Source organism: Salmo salar, chromosome ssa19 (genome assembly GCF_905237065.1).
Source record: "Salmo salar chromosome ssa19, Ssal_v3.1, whole genome shotgun sequence".
In the NCBI taxonomy this organism is placed as follows: domain Eukaryota; kingdom Metazoa; phylum Chordata; class Actinopteri; order Salmoniformes; family Salmonidae; genus Salmo; species Salmo salar.
In genome coordinates this window covers 25,408,639-25,433,261 of record NC_059460.1, presented here as the reverse complement: position 1 = coordinate 25,433,261, position 24,623 = coordinate 25,408,639, and the positions used below count along the sequence as shown (strand labels likewise).

The following is a 24,623-nucleotide window of genomic DNA, read 5'->3' as shown; positions in this document are numbered from 1 at the left end:
TAACACAGTAATTGCACAGTAATAACTTATGATTTACATGCTTTGTTTCTTCAATACTCATTTAAACAGTAGCTACTTGGTACCATTTGTTACCAACTGAGGTTAATTATTTGTAGAATGTACCAGAAAATATTGATTGTTACCACATAACGTCATATTGAATACTAAGCTAGTACCATTGGAAACATGAGTGTCTACATGTGTTGATGTTCCCCTGTCATGTCACCGTCTCCCTCAGGTATTGATACCAACGTGTTCAATGGCACAAAGATCATCGTCGCCTTTGACGGCTCACAAACTGGGAATTGGACCGGCCGCATGATACAGGAACAAGGGGATGAGTGCGTGGTGGGCATCACCCCTTCTGCGGATGCCATCATCGGAAAGTACTACACGAACGTGGCGGTCATCAGTGACAATGGAATCTCAAGGACACAAAAGGACTCTGGAACAGACTTCTACCTGCTGTTCAACGCCTGGGCGTCCAGTGAGTGGAATCTTTGTGGATTTTTGTTTGTCTTCTGAGGACTGCTTAAGATAAGATAAAACATATGCATTATACACCCCTTATGGGGAAAAACTAATGATTTCACATGTGGAAAATCACATGAATTAACTTGTGACATTCAATGTTAAATCATGTGAAATTGTGTTTTTGGAACACTTAACGTGATGATATTTCACATGAAGTTTCACATGTGGATTTTTACGTGATCCCATAACCTTTCACATGTGGATTCAAATTTTCAAGTTAATATTTTACATGAGATTTCACAGGTGATGCCTCTGCAAACAAAAATGTGTCATTAGGATGAATACACAAACAGTGCTTTTAACATACCATGTAAATAATTGACACTTTCACATATATGATTACATTGTGTATGTTTATACGGTAATTATTATTCAACATATCCTCACCTGGGATATGAACTCGCAACCTCTTAGTTGAAGGCATTCTAATATTCCTGCTACGCCACCACGTCTGTGTCAATGGCTGATTTAACCTGTATTCCAACAATTTGGACTTAAGTAAATGAAATCTCACTTTTGTTAAATATACACTCAAGATAAAATATATTTACAATAATAATATGCCCCACCAACATAAGACAACTACACAGAAAACCCCTCACATCATCAATAATCAGAGAATATGTAATCAGAGATGTATTATAGGTAATGAAAGTGTAGAGGAACGCTACAGTAAAGACTTTGCAGCGCAGCAGATTGATCAGCGTACCCCAAATCCATTGGTTGTGAGTTGAAATCCCAGGTGGGGTCATATTGAAAAGTCAGTACTAAGTGATCATGTCAAATGGAATCATATTATCATTGATTAGTGTAAAAAGTATTTATTTTAGCTGAACATCGTAACATGAAACCCCCATATCGTTTCATTCCCCTATTATATTTTACGTGTGAAATCACATTTTTCACGTGAGGAAAAAAAAATGTCACATGTTGAGCTGAAATTTTCACATGTAAAAAAAAAGACACCATATGTGAAATTGAAAATGAAAACACTGCACACCTAGAGTTCACATTAACACCGCTTTTTCACGTGTGGAAAATAAAAACATTTCACGTCACCTGAATTGAAGATTCTAACTCTCACATGTGGAATTGCATTTCTTACATGTAAACAACTTTCAGTTGAAAATAAAATTAGCATTTTCGCATGTTGAAATTTGCATCACCATGTTGTTACATTTATTTCATTCATATATATACATATATATATCATGATATAATGTTTTCATATATGTAGTTTGTCATCACATGTTGCTTTTACATGTGACCACAAGTTATCACATTAACTTAACATAAGATCACATGCAATCACATGAGAAACACATGTTATCAAGTGTAATTCATGTTGGTTTTTCTGTAAGGGACATCATTAAAATGAACACTGACTAAATAAGTGTCAGACTGCTATGGGACTGCCGTTTGGAGGATTCGGAGAGTGTTACATCGGCTACTGTATATAAAAGCTAAGGCTTGGACACAAGCATTAAATGATAAACATAAATTCTCATCCTAACATTCGTCCCACTCCCACTGAGAAATGTTGTTTCATAAATTGAAAAAAAATACACTATACTTGTTTAGGAACAAAACATTTGGGGAACAATTCAATGTTTCATTCATTGATTCATGATAAAATCTGACAGTCATGAGATACTGTAGCCTACATGAAAAGCATGTTTTGATTACCAAAAGAAAAACATGGAGTTACTTTTCTTTTTGTTAAAGCTCCACAGTTAAATGCAAAATTCTATTGACAAAATACAAAATGTCAATAGTCGATACACCAGTGTAAATTAACATTCAGTCAATATTTACTCTTTTAATTTTTTTTCTTCACCAAACCATCAAAATCCACGAGGATCAGGCGCGGTCTACAGTCATATGGGAAACGCATCACCAAGGCCTCCTTCGGTTTCACATTCATTCAAAAGTCACTCACACAAACAGTAGCCGGTAGCATAGTTCTCCCAATCAGCTCCATCCATCCCATATGGATAACCAGCCGGTCGGAGAGCAGAGTTCTCCCACTCGAGCGTGCCTCCATGCAGCCAAGTAGTTAGAATTGTTGTCGCATCCAAGTTGTAGAATCCACCGCTTGAAACCGTCCAGAATGGCGGGAGAAGCCCCATTCCCATCACGTCCACAAAGCAAAATACAGGTTCCACAGACGTTAAAAACACTCAAAAACACAGCTGCCACCAATGTAATGTGCCATTAGGAGGCTTCAGATAGTGGAACATCAGCTGTGTGAACGCTAAGACTTGGACACCAGACAGCATACGGAGCTCAATAGGACGTGACTTCCTTCCAGGACATGCGACCACGGTCAAAATTAGTTCACCTGACACAAATGAATTTATAGACACAGGTCAGGCATTAGTAATCAATGAAGAACATCCAATTCTCATCCTTACAATTCTTACAAGTCACATCTAAAGTAACAGATGACCAGATTCTGGTAATGAGGCTGCAATTTATTTCTGATTTCTTTAGATGATGAAGTGTACATGCCCAATGAGGAAGACAGGCAGGAGTATGTGATGAATGAAAATGGCTGCATATACCAGGAGGAATCAGGTGGTGGAAGGCAATGGTATTATGGTCAGGTACATTAAAAGACTACACACACATGCCCCATGCACGCACACACACTTATCAAATACCTTAATATACTGTATACTCTACACACACATTTACAATTGTGTCATTATTGTTCCTTTTTTGAGGCTGGAGGCTATATTTCTCTCTTGTAGTTTGTGGAAGGGATTCTTGATATCTGTTTCCAAATCTTGGATGACTCACACATGCCTCTAGTAAACAGAGGCGATGCTGCCAACATCTGCAGGATAGGCTCTGCAATGGTGAGTGATATTTGCAGATAACATAAGCACACTACACAATTTCCAAAATGAACCCTAGTATAAGCACTAAGAAGAGCCAAGTGCTTTTCACAACCACAAGACATACCAAGCATTTAACCTGAACTTCAGTCTACATCCACAGAATGTGATTTGCAGTAGATACTATATATATTGTCACGCCTGCTCCAGCTCCCCCTCCCTGGCGCTCGAAGGCGCCAGGCTCCCCAGCATTACACACTCCTGCCATCATCATTACGCACACCTGCCTCCCCCCTGTCACGCGCATCAGTGATTATTGGACTCACCTAGACTCAATCACCTGTGTCATTATCTCCTCTATATCTGTCTGTTCCCCACTTCAGGATTAATGTTCGTTTGCCTTTGCATACCTGGTTCTGACGTTGTCTCTGTCCTGTTTGATGTCTGTTCCTTATTAAATGTTCAACTCCCCGTACCTGCTTCTAATCTCCAGCGTCGGTCCTTACACATATACAGTACATATTGAATGAGATATTGCCTCACTAGATTATTTTTATATAATATTTCAGGAAAAAGTGCACAAAATAAGTGTATATTTGTGTCTACATTCAACTGGTAAAAGTTGATTGTGATATGAATAAAGGAAAAAATTACCCTGGTACCTGGCCTTAATTAAACACTTTTATCAACTTACTCTGAACATTTCATTTCAAACTAACCTAGCCTTATGCCTGGTGCACTAATCTCTTTGTGGTTTTTTGTCTATATATTTTTCCATTCTTTGTGGAACCAGATGAACTCCCAGGATGACCGCGGAGTCTTGGTGGGCAACTGGAGCGAGGACTTCTCCAATGGCACTGCACCAACCTTCTGGATTGGCAGTGACCAGATCCTGCTCCAGTACGCCAGCAAAGGCCCCGTCAGCTACGCCCAGTGCTGGGTCTACGCCGGGACGCTCAACACCTGTGAGTGCCTGATCAAATTCCCTTTTCATTTTCAAATTCAGTCAACTTTATTATGCCCACCCCACAAAATAGGTCATGTGCCTTCCAATTTACCTGTGATTTGCACTGAGGGATTGATGGGCAATAGAAAACAGGCCCATCCAGTTATAAACTGCAGTTTTCAACTGAGAAAAGGTTGCCTTTTTTATTAAACATTTTTAGTGGGTAGATCAGCTTTAATATTGCAGATGGATTGTGGCTTCCGTAAATATAATTGTCTGCATCATTTCCAATCTCCAATATATATCTTTTAAAATATATTTTCCTTTATAATTTTCCCTTAACCCTACCACCCTCCCCTAATTGGAGTAAACTAATGGACAACAACACTTAGGCTTCTACTTCCAGCTTATACATTGTCACGTCCTGACCATAGAAAGATGTTATTTTCTATGGTAGAGTAGGTCAGGGTGTGACAGGTTTTTTCTTCTTCTATGTTTTCTATTTCTATTTTAGGTTCTAGTTTTGTATTTCTATGTTGGTTGGTTTTCGATGATCTCCAGTTAGAGGCAGCTGGTCCTCGTTGTCTCCAATTGGAGATCATACTTAAGTAGTTTTTTTTTTCCACCTGGATTTGTGGAAGATTATATTTGAGTCAGTGTATGTTTCACCTCTGCGTCAGGGTTTGTTGCTTTTGTCATTCAGTTTATTTATATGTACTGCATAGTTTCACTAGGTAAATAAAATGTGGACCGACACACACGCTGCACTTTGGTCTGCTTCTCCTTTCGACAACCGTGACATATATATACATTTTACGGAGACAGTATATTTTAAAATAGTTATCTTTTGTTTGTTTTTAATCCCAACCTTCAGTAACCCTCCCATCTATTTCTGAAGACCATCCAGTTTTGATTTCTAATTGCCAAATATTTTTCAACTGTGCTGTGATGTTTCACAAAAGTTCTGAACCTTTCTATTCTTGTAGTTTCTACAGATTGTAAATTTAAAAAAAACATTTTTGCTAAGAGTATTATTGATGGATTGACTATGGCTTTCTAAATCACCCAGCAGTTATATTTACAGATTTAGCAATAATTCTTCAGCCATTCCTGAATCTGCGACCAAAAACAAGGTAAACATGAACAGTACCAAAACAAATTACCTAATTATTCTGTATCTTTGCAGCAAAATATGCAGATCTGGGATGGTTGTATCCCCCATATATACAGTATAACATTCTATTGGTTGCAAGAATTTGTATAGTAATTTAAATAGAAAAACTCTAAGTTTAGAATCCAGCATTGTTTTGTGTATCAGTTCATAATCCATGTGCCATGGAATCGGTATATCAAATCTCTTTTCAACGATTTTGCGATCTATATGGCACAGTTCTAAATGAAATTGATATACATTTTTAATTATCACAATTTTCTTTAACCAATTCAGGTCTTTAACCCCTGTGCGGCCTCGGGACGGACATCCAGCGAAAAATCATATCCCCATTAGCATAACAAAATGTAATAATTTTTTTTTTCTCCATTTTTTTCCAAATTATATCGTTTTATAGATACACCTCTCCTGAATCGAACCACGTTGTCCGATTTCAAAAAGGCTTTACAGCAAAAGCAAAACATTAGATTATGTTAGAGGAGTATATCGTAAAAGTAGCCACATAGCCATTTTCTGACCAACCACATGCATCACAAATAACCAAAAAACAGCTAAATGCAGCACTAACCTTTGACAATCTTCATCAGATGACACACCTAGGACATCATGTTACACAATACATGCATTCTTTTGTTCGATAAAGTTCATATTTATATATAAAAACAGCATTTTACATCGGTGCGTAACGTTGACTAACTATTTTCCCTCAAATGCATCCGATGAAACAGCGCTACAATTTACTAAATTACTATTCGAAAACATTTTTAAAATGTAATATTGTCATTCTAAGATTTATAGATGAATATCTCTTGAAAGCACCTGTAATGCCAGATTTAAAAATAACTTTACTGGGTAATCATACTTTGCGATGAAAGGGGATGCGATACTCTGAAAAATAGGCTGACGTTACAGGTCAGCGCCATCTTGGAACAATCGCATATCACATCTAGTCTTGTATACTATTGTCAATAATCCCTTACCTTTGGTTGTCTTCATCAGAAAGCACTTCCAGGAATCCCAGGTCCACAACAAATTTATTTTCGTTAGAAAAAATTACTCCTTTATGTTCCAAGAGCTTGTTCTTGTTAGCACATCTGAAGGCTGATCCAAATGCTCCGTCGGCCGCGGGACAGCTATTTCGAGAAAATGCATTTTTTTTCCATTTAGGTTCGTTCAAACATGTCAAATGTTGTATAACATAAATCTTCAGGGCCTTTTTCAACAAGAGAGCCAATAAGATTCAAGGAGGATGATTGCATTGTCTTTCAAAACGTTTCGAAAGGGGAGGGAAGCCAGGGCCGCCAGCGTCATAATGGTGATGGCCCTCCTCATGTGACCAATTTCAACAGCGTCTCATTCATTCAGTTTTAACAGTAGGAGACTCAAACCACTTTGTAAACACTGGGGACATCTAGTGGAAGCAATAGGAAGTGCTCAATGAACCATAGCTCACGGTGTGATTAATAGGCAACGTGATGAAGTTGAGTTCGCAATTCAGAATTCCACTTCCTGTTTCGATCTGTCTCGGGGTTTTGACTGCCATATGAGTTCTGTTATACTCACAGACACCATTCAAACAGTTTTAAAAACTTTAGGGTGTTTTCTATCCACAAGTAGTAATTATATGCATATCCTAGCTTCTGAGTTTGAGTAGTAGGCCGTTTAAAATGGCCACGAATTTTTTTCAAAATGCGCTGTGGCGCCCCCTATCCTAGGCGACCGTCAAGAGGAGGGCCAACAGACAAGTTCCTTACTTTCGCCCCCTTCCAATTGCCTCATCCATTTTTGCGGTAATGCTGCAATTAGTTAATTTTTTTAGAAGAGCAGGCATTTCCATGTTTTTGTTCGCTGCATGTGTGACAACTCCACCAGTCCTATTTATGATATTATTAACAAAGTTTATACAGTTTCTAAACAATTTTTCAATTCTTTTAAAAACCAATTAGCATATTTGAATTTAACCATAATATTTGTACTGTCTTTTCTGGTGGATTAAACTGAAATTGCTACCAACTTTCTATGATTTGTTAAAAAAAATAGCAATATTTTGGAGATTCACTTTCAGTTATTTGAAAATGAAATAGAGGTTGTAATCTGAATAAAGGGAAAAAGGCCATTCTTGAACACGGGGAGAGACATTCTTACTCATCTGCGAGAGAACCAGTATGGATTTAAGTATACTGTAAATTTTGTATGACTGAAGCCTTTAGTGAGAGGTCTAAAGCTTTAATATTGAATAATATCTGCCCTCTGAATTCATATTCATTATAAACTCAGCAAAAACGTGTCCCTTTTTCAAAGATAATTCGTAAAAATCCCAAAAACTAAACAGGTCTTCATTGTAAAGGGTTTAAACACCGTTTCCCATGCTTGTTCAATGAACCATAAAGAATTAATGAACATGCACCTGTGGAACGGTCATTAAGCCACTAACAACGTACAGACGGTAGGAAATTAAGGTCACAGTTAAGAAAACTTAGGACACTAAAGAGGCCTTTCTACTGACTCTGAAACACACCAAAAGAAAGATGCCCAGGGTCCCTGCTCATCTGTGTGAACGTGCCTTAGGTATGCTGCAAGGAGGTATGAGGACTGCAGATGTGGCCAGGGCAATAAATTGCAATGTCCGTACTGTGAGACGCCTAAGACAGCGCTACAGGGAGACAGGACGGACAGCTGATCATCCTCATAGTGGCAGACGACGTGTAACAACACCTGCACAGAATCGGTACATCCGAACATCACACCTGCGGGACAGGTACAGGATGGCAACAACAACTGCCCGAGTTACACCAGGAACGCACAATCCCTCCATCAGTGCTCAGACTGTCCGCAATAGGCTGAGAGAGGCTGGACTGAGGGCTTGTAGGCCTGTTGTAAGGCAGGTCCTCACCAGACATCACCGGCAACAACGTCGCCTATGAGCACAAACTCACCGTCGCTGGACCAGACAGGACTGGCAAAAAGTGCTCTTCACTGACGAGTCGCGGTTTTGTCTCACCAGGGGTGATGGTCGGATTCGCGTTTATCGTCGAAGTAATGAGCGTTACACCGAGGCCTGTACTCTGGAGCGGGATCGATTTGGAGGTGGAGGGTCACAGCGTCTTCGAACTGAGATTGTTGTCATTGCAGGCAATCTCAATGCTGTGCGTTACAGGGAAGACATCCTCCTCCCTCATGTGGTACCCTTCCTGCAGGCTAATCCTGACATGACCCTCCAGCATGACAATGCCACCAGCCATATTGCTCGTTCTTTGTGTGATTTCCTGCAAGACGGGAATGTCAGTGTTCTGCCATGGCCAGCGAAGAGCCCGGATCTCAATCCCATTGAGCACATCTGGGACCTATTGGATTGGAGGGTGAGGGCTAAGGCCATTCCCCCCAGAAATGTCTGGGAACTTGCAGGTGCCTTGGTGGAAGAGTGGGGTAATATCTCACAGCCAGAACTGGAAAATCTGGTGCAGTCCATGAGGAGGAGATGCACTGCAGTACTTAATGCAGCTGGTGGCCACACCAGATACTGAATGTTACTTTTGATTTTGACCCCCCTTTGTTCAGGGACACATTATTCAATTTCTGCTAGTCACACGTCTGTGGAACATGTTCAGTTTATGTCTCTGTTGTTGAATCTTGTTATATTCATACAAATATTTACATATGTTAAGTTTTCTGAAAATAAACGCAGTTGACAGTGAGAGGACGTTTCTTCTTTTGCTGAGTTTATAAATAGGCCTTTTTAATTTTGTCTGGCTTGCCATATAATTAAAATAACAAGTCACTGGGTGAAGGCAAGGCCATAAGCAAATAGGTAAACTAGCATATGACGAAAGAGTTAATCGGGGTGATTTTTCCACAAATAGACAGGTATTTTTCTTTCCATGGTAGAAAGATCTTATCTATTTCTGCTAACTTTCCATTAAGATGTATTGGTAAACTACACAGTAATGTAAAAGTAAAACATTTTTGTGATCCAATAAGTAATATAGTACACTAATCATAATTTTATTGTAATCCAGAGAGGTTAGGAAAATTATCTAGATCCTCTATGAGAATCAGCGTACAATGACATCTTCGTTTTTAAGCCCTGGATATCTAGCCCCTTGATATTATTGTTATATCTGATTTTAATAGCTAACATTTCGATGGCCATAACAAATAGATATGCCGATAGTGGACAATCTTGTTTTATTCCATTTGACGGTTTAATACTTTCTGAGAAGTAGACATTATTTCAAATTTTACAGCTAGGGTTACAATTCATAACTTTAACCCATTGTATAAGAGATTCTCCAAAATTGAAATATTCCAGGCATTTATATATAAATTCCGGTCATACTTTATCAAAAGCCTTTTCAAAGTCAGCTATGAATACCAGGCCTGGTTTCCCAGATTTTTCATAGTGTTCTATTGTTTCCGGTACTTGTGTTATATTATCTCCAATGTATCATCCATGTAAAAAAGCTGTCTGATTAGGATGAATAATATCCAGCAATATTTTTTTTTATTCTGTGTGCTTCACATTTTGCTAATATTTTTCATTAGTGTAAGGGTCCTCCAATTTTTTTAATGGACTGGATCTTTATATATTTACCACTTGGGTTCTGCCTCAGTAATAATGAAATCAGACCTTCTTGTTGAGTATCTGATAATTTACCAGTTTCATAGGAGTGATAAAAACATGCTAATGAACGGTCCTCTGAGTACGGTACATCAAAAAAAGGTTTGGTATGTCGTCCAGCCCTGGGGTTTTCCTGGACTTTAGGCTTTAATTGCACCAAGAAGTTCCTCCTCTGTAATTTGGCCTTCACATGAGTCTTTCTGTACAGCTGTTAATTTGACATTATTAATAGAAAACAAAACGTTGGTTAGTGGAGAATGAGGAGACTGAAATGGATGCTTAAAGTACTTTGCCTCCTCATTCAAAATATTTTTTAGTGAATCATGAGGGACTGTTATTTGTAACAAGTTTGAGTACCGTAAATTCCGGACTATAAGCCGCAACTTTTTTCCCAGGCTTTGAACCTCGCGGCTTAAACAATGACGCGGCTAATAAATGGATTTTTCCCGCTTTCAATTTTTTTTTCTCCAAGAAACACATTCTGCGACGTGCTCAGTTTTTGGCGGCATGAAGCTTTCATTAGACCAATGAAATTGCCAAACATGTTAATAAGGTCAAACAACTTTTTTGTTTACTGTTTAGATTAAATCGAGCGCTCTCAAACTTCCCATCATTCTGATTACGGTTGTAATTTTGTCACCCTCATCATGGCAAAGACACGGAGAAATGCATATGATGCAGCTTTGAAGTTGAAGGCGATTGATCTGGCTGTTGGAAAAGGAAATAGAGCTGCTGCACAGGAGCTTGGTCTTAATGAGTCGATGATAAGACGTTGTAAACAGCAGCATGAGGAATTGACTCAGTGCAAAAAGACAACTAAAGCTTACTGCAAATTTTGCATTTTTTGTTACAAGCCGTGTTTCGTTAAAGCCTATTTATTTTTGTTACAATCCGTGTTTCGTTAAAGCCTATTTATTTTTGTTACAAGCCGTGTTTCGTTAAATCCTGTGTAAAGTTAATTTGTTTCAATGTACCGGTAGGCACCTGCGGCTTATAGACATGTGCGGCTTATTTATGTTCAAAATGATTTTATTTTTTTTATTCAGTGGGTGCGGCTTATATTCAGGTGCGCTTAATAGTCTGGAAATTACGGTAAATTATTTTTGGTAGCATTTCTATGTTGATGAAAATAAATTATTTGGTGCATTTTTCCCTCATATTCCATCCAGTTTGCTTATTTTTTTTATAATATATTACACTTGATCTTTCTTGAATAACCTCCTCCATTTCTTTTTGTTTTTCCTCAAACATATTCTGTGCCTCTATGGGAAAGTTTTTATTGCTATTTATCTGTCCCTCTATTTCATTATTTTGACCTAAATTGCTTTTGTTTTAAAGATGAGTATTGAATTGTATGGTTTCTAAAGGCACATAGATGAATATAACAGAAAGGGTATTTTCTCCAAAAGATTTGAGGGAGTGCGCACATGCTGCTATTCTTTGTTGAGCACTTAACAAAGAAACAGATACTTCTAGTTGCTTCATTTAGTTATTCATGCAACTTTAGTTGTGATACAAATGATAGGCTATATGTTTTGATTTTTAATACATATAAGGCTGCATGATGCGCCTCTAATAATGATTTGAAAAAAGTTGCATCAAAGGCATGAGCTCTGCTTAGTTTTTTGAGAGGGTTGTACACACTTCATCAATGGAACTCTTTTGGTTTAATTAATTTATTGCATTCGGAGCCCGCTGGTGTAACTGCTAAACTGCTTTCTGACTGTACACTGTACTGCATGATTGTTGCAGGTTTACTAATGTGTTAGTTCTATTAGTTCAGGTTGACTATGACGTGACAACTACAGTATGCCGGCTGTGTGTAGCAGTTAGCGATTGTGATTTAGTTTGGCTTGGAAAGGTTTTTTCGCCTGGTCACAGACAGCTGATGTGTTGTGCACCGGGGTCCACAAGGGAAGGGAAAAGGTGAGAGGAGGAGAGCGTGTAGATAGTTACGAGAAAAAATGATATACGGTTGAAGTCGGAAGTTTACATACACCGTAGCCAAATACATTTAAACTCAGTTTTTCACAATTCCTGACATTTAATCCTAGTAAAAATTCCTTGTATAAGGTCAGTTAGGATCACCACTTTATTTTAAGAATGTGAAATGTCAGAATAATAGTAGAGAGAATGATTTAATTTCAGCTTTTATTTCTTTCCATCACATTTCCAGTGGGTCAGAAGTTAAAATGCACTCAATTAGTATTTGGTAGCATTGCCTTTAAATTGTTTAACTTGGGTAAAATGTTTTGGTTAGTCATCCACAAGCTTCACACAATAAGTTGGGTGAATTTTGGCCCTTCCTCCTGACAGAGCTGGTGAAACTGAGTCAGGTTTGTAGGCCTCCTTGCTCGCACACGCTTTTTCAGTTCTGCCCACAAATTTTCTAAAGGATTGAGGTCAGGGCTTTGTGATGGCCACTCCAATACCTTGACTTTGTTGTCCTTAAGCCATTTTGCCACAACTTTGGAAGTATGCTTGGGGTCATTGTCCATTTGGAATACCCATTTGTGACCTAGCTTTAACTTCCTGACTGATGTCTTGAGATGTTGCTTCAATATATCCAGATAATTTTTCTTCCTCGTGAAGCCATCTATTTTGTGAAGTGCACCAGTCCCTCCTCCCTCCCTGCAAAGCACCCCCACAACATGATGCTGCCACCCCCGTGCTTCACGGTTTGGATGGTATTCTTCGGCTTGCAAGCCTCCCCCTTTTTCATCCAAACATAACGATGGTCATTATGGCCAAACAGTTCTATTTTTGTTTCATCAGACCAGAGGACATTTCTCCAAAAAGTACGATCTTTGTCTACATCCACAGATACACCTCCAGTTGACTCAAAATATGTCAATTAGCCTATCAGAAGCTTCTAAAGCCATGACATCATTTTCTGGAATTTTCCAACCTGTTTAAAGGCACAATCAACTTAGTGTATGTACACTTCTGACCCACTGGAATTGTGATACAGTGAATTATAAGTGAAATAATCTGTGTGTAAACAATTGTTGGAAAAATTGCTTGTGTCGTGCACAAAGTAAATGTCCTTACCGACTTGCCAAAACTATAGTTTGTTAAAAATACATTTGTGGAGTGGTTGAAAAACGAGTTTTAATGACTCCAACCTAAGTGTATGTAAACTTCCAACTTCAACTGTATACAACAAGCAAAGTGATCATGCTGTTTTTATGTGGCTGCTATGAAAGTGAACTGTTTGCGTGTGATAAGAGGTGTATTCATTCCGGCGATTCTGTTGAAAAACATTTCTTAAACTGAAGGAAACAGAACAAAACAGGGAAAAACATATTACACCCTAGATCAGCTAGATGCTGAGTGTGCAAGGCGGTATTGAATGTGTCACAGCCTCTCACCTTGATTACTCAAAATCCTCCCGACCTGTGCACCTACGTTGCAAACTTTCATTCATAGGCTAGGTTGTAGGAACCTCATGATGGGTACAGGGAACATTTTTGTATCATGTAGTAGCCTAATCCTACCGCTGTTACATTGAGCTTGGTGAATGGAATATGAGTGACAGTCATCCAGTATGCTGTAATAAAAATAAGGCCATGCTCATCAAAAACAAAATTATGCTAAGCCATAGCTCAATACACAAATCCCGGTTTTCTGACTAGTCTGGAGCATAGGCCACTTTCTAGGTATGGAGGAGATGTAGAAAATGTGTAATTAAGGTGACTAGTACTATTGACAGAAAAAAATAGGTAACCGTTTCCTCAGACAAGGCCCGCTGCTGTGCAAATAAAACACTTCTGAAAGTTATATCCGTACATCTACTCTAATCAATTGATTGAATACATTTAATGTATTAGTTAAACATTTATTAATGTTAACGATTGCATTTTAATTAATATATGCTTATTTTGAAGTGTTGCCTAGCCTCTTTAATGGTGTCCCCTCCCCTGCCCCAGTCCTGCGGTGTCTGGGCATCCCTGCCAGGGTGATCACCAACTTCAACTCCGCCCACGACAACTCAGGGAACATAATCACGGATCTCGTCTTCAACTCAGTGGGAAATCAGCTTGAACTGAACGAGCGCCTTACCAGAGACTCAATCTGGTAGTTATATTTCTGCATATCAATTTGTATTGTATGAAACTGAAATCCCAGGACGTAGGTTTCGATATTTCTGTCTTTCACTGTATGTACTGTAAAAACAGTTTAGTCACAACATGGTGTGGGGGGGGGGAACATTTTTGTGCAGGATCCCAGATAGTATATCTGAGTGGTGAAGGATGACAGATTGTGTACCTGAGCAGTGCAGGATGCCAGACAGTGTACCTGAGTGGTGAAGGATGACAGATTGTGTACCTGAGCAGTGCAGGATGCCAGACAGTGTACCCGAGTGGTGAAGGATGACAGATTGTGTACCTGAGCAGTGCAGGATGCCAGATAGTGTTCCTGATGGATGCAGGATGCCAGATAGTGTTCCTGACGGGTGCAGGATGCCAGATAATGTCAATAGAGAGGTGTGCATTGTCTCCACAGGAACTACCACTGCTGGAACGAGGCTTACTTGTCCAGACTTGACCTCCCTGCAGACCAGGACTTGGGTGGCTGGCAGGTTGTGGATTCCACCCCCCAGGAAACCAGTGATGGTAAGAGAGAAATTAGGATAATGGGAGAGACCTAATTTTCACTTCTGTATACAAATTTTGTATGCTTAGAATGGGATTCAAAATTGCATAATCAAATTCATGAAAACGCAGCCATTTAAGATACAGTGTGTTCCATGATAATTTGCACCCTTGATAACCGCTAGGCTAAATAAATACAAATACTTAGCTATATTGTATGCAATACAATTGCTCAGCAAAATAGATTTTGTTTAACAAGTAATACAAAACAATCTAAAAAAGATAGGGGTCAAAATTATAGGCAACCCTGTTTTCAATACTCCAGCACCCTCCCATTGCGAGGATAACGCCACCGAGCCTTTTTCTTCAATGTTTTATGAGATTGGAGAACAAACACGTTGGGAGTGAAATTAGACCACCGTTCCTCCATAAATAGTCTCTCCAGATCCTTGATATCTTTATTCTGTGCTTATGGACTGCCCTCTTCAGTTCAAACCACAGGTTGATTTTGTACTCAATTAACCATTTGTTTGTGGATTTTGATTAGTGCTTGGGGTTATTGTCTTGCTGGAAGATCCACTTGCGGCCAAGTGTTAGCCTCATGGCAGAAGCAACCAGGTTTTTGGATAAAATATCCTGGTACTTGGTAAAGTCCATGATGCCATTAACCTTAAAGGCCCCAGGACCAGTGGAAGCAAAATAGTCCCAAAACATCAAAAGTCCACCACCTTATTTTACCATAGGTATGAGCTTCTTTTATGCATATGCTTCTGTTTTTCAACACCAAGCCCACCACTGGTGTGCGTGGCCAAAGAGCTTCATTTTCATGTCATCTGACCATAGCACTGGTGTCATAAGCATCGTTGAAGGGGGACCAAAACGCAGCGGGTAAAGTGCTCATCTTCTTATTTTATTAAAGAAAAACACTTAATCAAAATAAACAAACGACAAAAACATTCCAGTAAGGTGCACAGACTACACTAGAAACAACCACCCACAAACACAAGAGAAAACAAACCCAACTAAATATGGCCTCCAATTAGAGACAACGACAGCCAGCTTCCTCTAATTGGAGGTCATTGCCAAAACCCAACATAGAAATAGAAAACTAGATAAACACATAGAAATAGATAACATAGAACATAAACCAAAAACCCCGAAACACACAAAACAAACATCCCCTGCCACGCCCTGACCAAACTACAATAACAAATAACTCCTTTTACTGGTCAGGACGTGACAACTGGTTCCAATCCATGTGCCAATGCCATTTATGAAACTCTAGGTGGTGCTACTGTATGGTCAGATGACATGAAAATAGAGCTCGTTTTTTCTCTTTCTCTGAGCAATTGTATTAGTATAATATATATATATTTTTAAACAATATACAGTAGCTCAGTATTTGCATTAGAATAATTTATTTTATGCAGTATTTTTGCTCATCTTTATAAAGGGTGCCAATAATTATGGACCCCACTGTATATTTTTCCACATTTGCATTTTTTCATCTAAAATGAATGTTCTTTGGCCCTTTCTATGTTTATGGCTGTTCTCATACTTTTAAAACATTTACTTTAGATGTGCTTTAGAATGTGTTTTGTTGCAAAACAAGATATCCAACACACTTGTTGCATACCAAAACACGCTATGTCCAGAGCCATGTGTTTAGAGTTGGGACATTGAGGTTTCTGCATTATACATAGCCTTCACATAACACTACAATATTCTATGGCAGCCATGTTAGCTCCCGAATGAGCATTATGTAATAGTCCCAGTTCTTGTTGTTTCTCTCTAATGATTTTTAATCTTAAAAGATTAAACACATTTTGTACGTCTTCACCATATCTGTGATTATTTCAGCAGATGTTATTATTTCCTAAAGTGTTATTGAATGTACGCTTGTTTATTCCATGTGTAACTCTGTGTTGTTGTTTGTGTCGCACTGCTTTGCTTTATCTTGGCCAGGTCGAAGTAGTAAATGAGAACTTGTTCTCAACTAGCTTACCTCGTTAAATAAAGGTGAAATAAAATACATTGAAAAAATGATTATGAAAGATTGCACAAAAACAGTGGATAACTGTTTAATCCCCCTGAATCCAACAATGTAGTTGAAATAATAGTGATGTTAAATGTTTTGGGGAAACATGTTGGTTTGTTATTGAGAACACTGGACAAAATAGTAGAGTGCAGGCCTACATAATGTCATTTATATTCAAGAAAGTGTCTGAATGTAGCTGTTAAACACAGGCTATAGACTTGAAAAAAACTGAAGCAGAAACAAAAACCAGGAAATCAGTTACCAGTCTAATAGTATTGAAATTGACAGCTTCGCTAGTCCTTTGCCCATGCTTTGACCAGGGGCCCATTCTGGTAGTTGACGACGAGGCAGGTGTAGAGCTGGTTGATGCTTCCAGTGATGGTGAGAGGGATGACAGTGTCAAACAGCTTGTGCTCCTTCTCTCTGCAAATCAGCTGCTACACAGGGACCATCAGCCGAGATGTATTGCGTCTCCCTGACTTCTGCTGCTGGCGTCTGTGCTCTCTTTCAGAGGAAAGCTGGTCTGTAGACCTTACAGGGCACACAGTCATCCAAAAGGAAACCTTTGTCCACCATTATGGCCATCGCTGGTTTCAGCAGAGAAACAATGTCAGACTGCTTCAGGATCTCCTTCTCATAGACAGAGCCTCCATATAGGGCTGAAACAAAGACATGTCTTAAGAAGACATCCGCCAGCGCACAGTCCGCTGGCGGATGTTGAATCTGTGGGCCAGATCCCTCTACTTCAGACCTAGTGAAAGATGAGTCATGAAAAGGAAAAACTTGTCTGTGGGCTGTAGGGATTGTGACTGATGGAAAAAGGGATTTAGATGCATTACTATGCAAAATTATAACTCAAATTATCAGCCCTACAGATTGCAGATAAATATGATAATACGGAATTACAGCATCGCCTCTGCTAGAGACATTTGTGAGTCATCAGTGTCCAAAAAATGAGTCTCCGTCAAAGGATTTGGGTTATCCAGCAGGACAACAACCCAAAACACACATCAGAAAGCATCCAGGAATGGTTCAATAAGAAAAGCTGGACTATTTGGGAGTGGCCAGTGTTGAGTCCAGATCTGAATCCCATCAAAAAGCTATGGCGAGAATTGAAAACAGCAGTTGGTGGAATGCATCCCTAAAATATTGCAGAATTGGAGCAGTTTGCAGCAGTTTTAGGGATCCAATAAAAGGTGCAGCAAGCTCATTGATGTCCACAGGAAGCATTTGTTGGCAGTTATCTGGCCAAAGCCTCTGCAACCAGATATTAGCTCTTGGGTGATAATAATTTTGTCCATGTCATTTCACCAAATAGTTTTTTCAATTTAAACTCATTTTAGAAGAAATTGGGAATTATTTTTAAAAAGTGCAAGGGTGCCAATATATTAGGCCACAATTATACAGGCAATTCTTAAAATTAATAAAATGGCTCTGAAAAGCATTGATTGCATCTTGAAAATGTAGCACTGCTCTGATAATTAATACAATCCGCTTCCAATTGCATTGCTGTATTCTCCAAAAATGCTAGCCAATATATTCTAGACAATGCTAAATAACCAGCTAACAAAATATTAAAACAGTTTGGATGAAATAACAGCACCCTAGGGAAGTCGAAAATAAGCAAACATTTTTGAAACGTGAACTATCCTTTTAAAAGTCAAACAGACAGGGTCATGGATTGTTGATATTGTTTTTGCAGGATATTTCCGCTGTGGACCATGCTCTATCAAAGCCATCAAGGAAGGAATGCTCGGCTATCAATTTGATGGCCCATTTGTGTTTGCTGAGGTAAACCAATACATCTTCTATATGCTTGACCAGTAACACTTTGTTTAATGTTCAGCCATAATGCCTTCATCTTCACTCTATGCCATTATGAAGCATAACACAGTTATGCTTTATAACTTGCAATACATTTTATCTAATTAAAATCAATCATAATATTCACATTTATCTCTTTCTTTTAACCTCAGGTGAATAGCGACGTTTACAAATACACGCTAAATACACAAACTGGGAAAACTGAGTTACTAAGCGTAGACAAAACTTATGTCGGCAAGAAACTCGTGACGAAGTCCATTGGTGGAAACAATTATGAGCCAATGGACATTACAGAGACGTACAAATACCCAGAAGGTATGTGGCACCTGGACAATGGAGTAGGCTGGCAAGGGTGCAACTGCTCGTTTAAAGTTTGTTATTGGCAGTTTGCAAAGTGTCTCATGAAACTAATGCAACAAGAATGAAGTATAGAAATGACTTTGCTATTACTGCTTTTCAAATTACTTCAAATATAAACGCAACATGCAACAATTTCAATGATTTTACTGAGTTACAGTTCATGTAATCCTTCTAACCCTCCCCCCCAAAAAGGATATAGATGTACTATTGTAAAGTGGTTGTTCCACTGGATATCATAAGGTGTTTGCACCAATTTGTAAGTCGCTCTGGATAAGAGCGTCTGCTAAATGACGTAAATGTAAATGTAAATGATGTAAGGAAATCAGTAAATTGAAATAAATGTATTAGGCCTTAATCTATTGATTTCAATTTACTGGGCAAGAGCGCAGCCATGGGGAGCCAGGCCCAGCCAATCAGAATACGTTTTTCCCCACAAAAGGGCTTTATTACAGACAGAAATACTCCTCAGTTTCATCAGCTGCCAGGGTGGCTGGCCTCAGAAGAAGCCGGATGTGGAGGTCCTGGGCTGTGGAGGTCCTGGGCTGTACAGTATATACAGTATATTACTATAGGTGAAATACAATTGCCAATGAGTTTCATATCAGTCCCATGGTTGTTTTTTTAAGGAGTGGGGCAGTCCCACTCCTCTCGTATTTTTTTGTCTGTTGTATTTGATAGAGAGAGAAAAGAAAGAAGAGAATTGCTAAAATAGCAGTGGGCCGGATTCAAACCCTTGCTGCAGCGATACATGTGTTCCGAAGATCACTAGACCACCCTAGGCCACCAGTCCCATGTTAACTCTATTCCCCTCCAACTCCCCACACACACACAGGCAGTAGTAAAGATGAAGAGACCATGAAGAATGCCGAGAGAACCTACAAGTCGCATATGCAATATGATGACGAGCAGGGTGTAGAGATGACGCTGGAGATCCCGCAGGAGCGTGTGAAGAGTGGCCAGAACTTCCAGATGGCTGTGGTCTTCAGGAACCTGAGTGAAGACATACGCACCATCCATGGCCTCCTGGTCGGCTCCACAATCTACTACACCAACATCCAAAGGGCTCAGTTCAAGCAGGAGACCTTTGATGTCACTCTGAACCCAATGGAGAGTGAGTAGAAACCAGGGTGACACTTTACATACATACTGTACTGTATGTCTTTTTGGGCTTGTCTCCATGTATCACAACTTTGTATGATAGTCCTGCAAAGCTTTGCAGTCCTTTTACAGCTTCATGGCACCGTCCTGTTTCAGCAGGTATGTGTTGTATTGTAAGAGATTGTGAGGTAACGATGGGATACTCTCTAGTACTTACCTCAAAAGACTTTACAGGTAACAAATGGTACCAAATGGTAAGCAACAGTGAATCCCAAATAATCCAAATATTAATAATCAGGTAATAATTATAAAAGTTATGTTCTGCCAAACATACACTCCTGTTGTTGATTGACTTTGTTTCGTTGTCAAAACTCTGTCTCCCTAAAACCAACAGCGTCGAGGGTACAGGTGGTCGTGCTAGCCCAGAACTATGTGCCCCAGCTGGGTTGCCAATCCAACCTCCGCTTTGTGGTGACGGCCAAGAGCTTGGAGAACAACCAGGACATGATGGCCATACAGATAGTGAACCTGAAAGGCCCCGACCTGGCCTTTGCGGTGGGTCTGGAAGTTTCATTAGTCCTCTTTAATAGGATGTATTTCCTTCCTCCCTTAAAGGGATAGTTCACCCAAATAAAACATTTCATCTTGGTTTCTTTACCCTGTCAGCAGTAATTTGGTGACAGTGACCAGGTACACAAAACCAAATCATGGATTGCTCTCTTACGTTGTCCATAGACTGCTGACATGGTAAGGAAAACTGTCATTTTTTATTTGAGGGAACTATCCTTTAAAGTGTTCCGTAACAGTATATGTGAAACATATTTCGTTTTTCCCCAAGAGCTAATGTAGTAGTGTACCCAATTAAAGCCTTATTTGTGCTGCTGGAGTGCTGCATCTCTCCTCGCCTTTGATCAAGCAGCCATTCCGAAAAACATTCATGCTCCCAACGCAGGGGAGTTGATAATCCCTAGATTATTATCATTTCTTATATCACCATAGATTTCTGTGAATGGACTATCTCTATTTGAACAGATGAGTGGACCAGCGAAGGTGAACCAGAAGGTATTTGTCAAGGTGGAGTTCACCAACCCGTTCCCATTCAGCCTGCGTGACGTGAGGATGGCCATGCAAGGGCCTAATTTCATCTCATACCGGGAAAGGTTGTACAGGTAAGAGGATTTACAACTCCAAGACCTCACATCATGATGATGTTCACACTTACATTAGTCTCACATTCACAAAAACAGATCCAATGTAGTTTGTTTAGTATGCCAATCTGTGTGTGTGTGTGTGTGTGTGTGTGTGTGTGTGTGTGTGTTTGTTTGTAGTGTGATCGCTCCCGGTGCCTCCATCACCTGGATGGAGTCCTGTGTCCCTACGAGGTCTGGGAATACAATGATCTATGCTGTCCTGGACTGCTCGGTCCTTGGGAATGTGCAAGGCAATTGGGCCATCGTCGTCCAGGCCTGAGCATTGCCCAGGAAGCCCTTCCCACCTGCTAATCGCCTGCCATCGACCGGAGAACCATGGACGAATAGAGGCTCTTGTGTAGATTTGAAAGAATTTGATCGCTGGATAAGCAATTCCATCTAGCCTATGAGAGGGTGAGGGCGAGCAAATAACATACCCCTTACAGAAAAAACACATGATTCACAGGTGAAATTTCCTCCTTTGAAATCATGTGAAACCATGTTTTTTTCGAACACTGAAGTTTACATGTGTATTTTACATGTGATCACAACCTTTCACGTGAATATTTTTCAAATGAGATTCCACAGATGATGCCCTGCAAACAAAATTGAGTCGTTAGGATACACACAAACAGTGCTTTTAACATACAGTGTTTTCAACATACATATTTGACATGCATGATTACATTGTGTATGTTTATTTATGCAGTAATTATTATTCAACATGTCCACAGCTGGGTTTTAAACTCACAAACTCTTGGTTCACGGCATCCCGACCTTCCTGCTACACCATCAAGTCGGTGTCAATTACAAATTGAACCTGTATTCCTACACTTTGGGTTTAAGTCAAATAAATATCAGCTTTGTTAAAAATACACGATTATAAAAAACTATTATATTTATCATAGTGATTCAGGAGTAACATTAAAACAGAGTAATATCCTCCACAAACAGTAGACAACTATTCAGAAAACAATACTTATTCTGAAATAACTGTATGAAATCTATGGTGAGAGAATAATCAGATTAACTAAAATAGAAGTGCAGATGGCACTCTTTTGCTAAGTGCAGACATGTATTATAGGTAATGAATGTGTATAGGAATGCTATAGACTTTGATGGGCAGCAGAAAGATCAGCGTAACCCAGAAGTTGTAAATTCTAATCCCAGGTGGGGTCATATTGAAAAGTCACTACTAAGTGATCATGTCAAAAATAATCATGTTATCATTGATGAAATATTTGGTGCACTATTTTAGCTGAATAGTGTACCATTCACTTTAAAACCCACATATCATTTGATTCCCTTACACAATAAGACATGCAAAATCGCATTTTGACATATGAAATATATTTTTTCACATGTTGAGCTGAAATGTTCACATTTTCACAAAAGAAAAATCACAAAAAAAGAGACTTGAGGTCAGTTGTTCACATATGAAACCACATGTTCACATGTATTCAATTTAAAGTTCACATGTTAACACCACCTTTTCACATATGAGGAGAATAACATGTTTTCACCTCACATGTGGAATTTATTTTTCATGTGTGAAAACGTTCACATAGGAAAATATAACTCTCAAATGTGTAGTTTCATGGTATCATACGTAGACATTTTGCATCCCCATGTTGTCACATTTATTTCACGAGATCATGTTTTCACATGTGTAGTTTCATGTTATCAGATGTTGCTTTTACATGTTGTCACATGTTCTCATGTTAATTTCACATAAGATCACATGTGAAACAGATGTTATCACATGTGAAATGTATGTGATTTTTCTGTAAGGGATTGCTTACACCGATAAGATTTTTTACAGAAATGCCTAGGGCTAGGGGCTAGGAGTGGATTTGGAATTGGGCAGAAGAGGCAGGGCCAAACCGCAATAAGTTTATCTTATTATTTCTTCTGCATCGCCAAATATCAATCAAATCAATGAATTTTCAGGCATTGGTGAGACTTAAAGTTGAAGGGCACCTACATAAGGACTTCATCACACATTCATTAGCCATAAATGCCACATTCATGATCAGTAGAACTGCAAGCTGACTTTATTTAACTTGGCAAGTTAGTTAAGAACGCATTTTTATTTACACTGACGGCCTACCCCGGCCAAACCCGGACGACGCTGGGCCAATTGTGCGCCGCCCTATGGGACTCCCAATCACGGCCAGATGTGGTACAGTCTGGATACGAACCAGAGACTGTAGTGACGCCTCTTGCACTGAGATGCAGTGCCTTAGACCGCTGTGACTTCCTTGATATGTCACAGTATCATCACTTGCATGTCAACTCTAAACATCCTGTGTAAACTTGCAGTTGTTGACATAGTTTTTTCATAAAAATTAACCCTTCACTAGTGTTACAAAAGACTCTCATGGACGAAAATCATTAAAAAAGTTATGATTCACATGAATATGATGGATAGAGTTTTTTATGCATTCTAATTAGATTACATTTATATCTCAGGGATTACATTTGGTTTTGAGTCAGCCGACTCAGACTCAGATTCGGTTTCTGTTATTTTCGATCTTACAAACCTTTGCTGACTGTAAATTTCTCATACAATCATGACCTTCAATCTAATCAACGGTCCAGTGTTATCTGCAGTAGATTTTAATCAAGCAGAAAAGGTACTGCATTTAAAGAAGCTATGCGTGTTTGGGAAACAACGTGAAAAATGTTTCTTTAGACTGGGATTTTGGTTGCCAAAACGTTGCACATCACCCACCTATTATCCTTATATAAATAATTTAATTGTATAACGTAAAAAAAGAAAAAATCACAATGTAAAAGCCATATATGGGCACCATTCCTCAGTTATTTTGTTTGATAGTATTTTGTATAACCAGTAATATTGGAAGACCATCATTTTTGGCTTTGCATCAAACTAAATCTTTTAATTCACTGCCATTAACTGTTTATAACATTTCAGCTGTTCACTGCTTTTGATTAACAATAAAATCATTTCCAAAATCAATACTGTTGTCACACCATTATATTTTTTTGCATCATTTAAAACATTTCCAGATGGAGTGGGATAAAGTTAACAGGCCACCCTTAACTGCCAATATCATTGTTATGTTCACTGGTCCCATTTCATAAAAAAATTCTAAAACACCTTACAAACAAACCTTTTCATTACCAAAAGAAAAAACAACCTTGCACATAGTGCTAAAAAACATTCAGACCCTAACTAGACACAGGTTCCATATTAACCACTGTACATGAATTTGAGGAAGAACAAAAAATGTAACTATTCATTCAAATAAGTGCAATAATAACTGACTTTTACTTCAGTCTTAAATCAGTAACATTATAGCAGGCTGGGATGAGATCCTATTAGACAGTGTTCATCAGTCTCTGATGTTCCAGGAACAGGTTTTATATCGATGGTTCCAGGTGA

The 24,623-nt window shown here is 39.0% G+C and overlaps 1 protein-coding gene across 1 annotated transcript in view; it reads left to right on the top strand.

The window, feature by feature from the left end:
- The window catches only part of LOC106578576 (coagulation factor XIII A chain-like), a 32,579-nt gene extending 8,396 nt beyond the window's left edge, over nucleotides 1-24,183 (top strand). Inside the window, exons 4-15 of the mRNA XM_045702160.1 lie at nucleotides 239-487; nucleotides 3,028-3,140; nucleotides 3,288-3,395; nucleotides 4,168-4,339; nucleotides 14,039-14,186; nucleotides 14,616-14,725; nucleotides 18,445-18,533; nucleotides 18,719-18,881; nucleotides 19,759-20,037; nucleotides 20,419-20,579; nucleotides 21,057-21,193; nucleotides 21,353-24,183. Coding sequence (XP_045558116.1) covers nucleotides 239-487; nucleotides 3,028-3,140; nucleotides 3,288-3,395; nucleotides 4,168-4,339; nucleotides 14,039-14,186; nucleotides 14,616-14,725; nucleotides 18,445-18,533; nucleotides 18,719-18,881; nucleotides 19,759-20,037; nucleotides 20,419-20,579; nucleotides 21,057-21,193; nucleotides 21,353-21,494 — 1,871 coding nt within the window. The 3' untranslated portion in view covers nucleotides 21,495-24,183. The remainder of the gene's footprint in view (nucleotides 1-238; nucleotides 488-3,027; nucleotides 3,141-3,287; nucleotides 3,396-4,167; nucleotides 4,340-14,038; nucleotides 14,187-14,615; nucleotides 14,726-18,444; nucleotides 18,534-18,718; nucleotides 18,882-19,758; nucleotides 20,038-20,418; nucleotides 20,580-21,056; nucleotides 21,194-21,352) is intronic.
- Nucleotides 24,184-24,623: the final 440 nt, after the last annotated feature.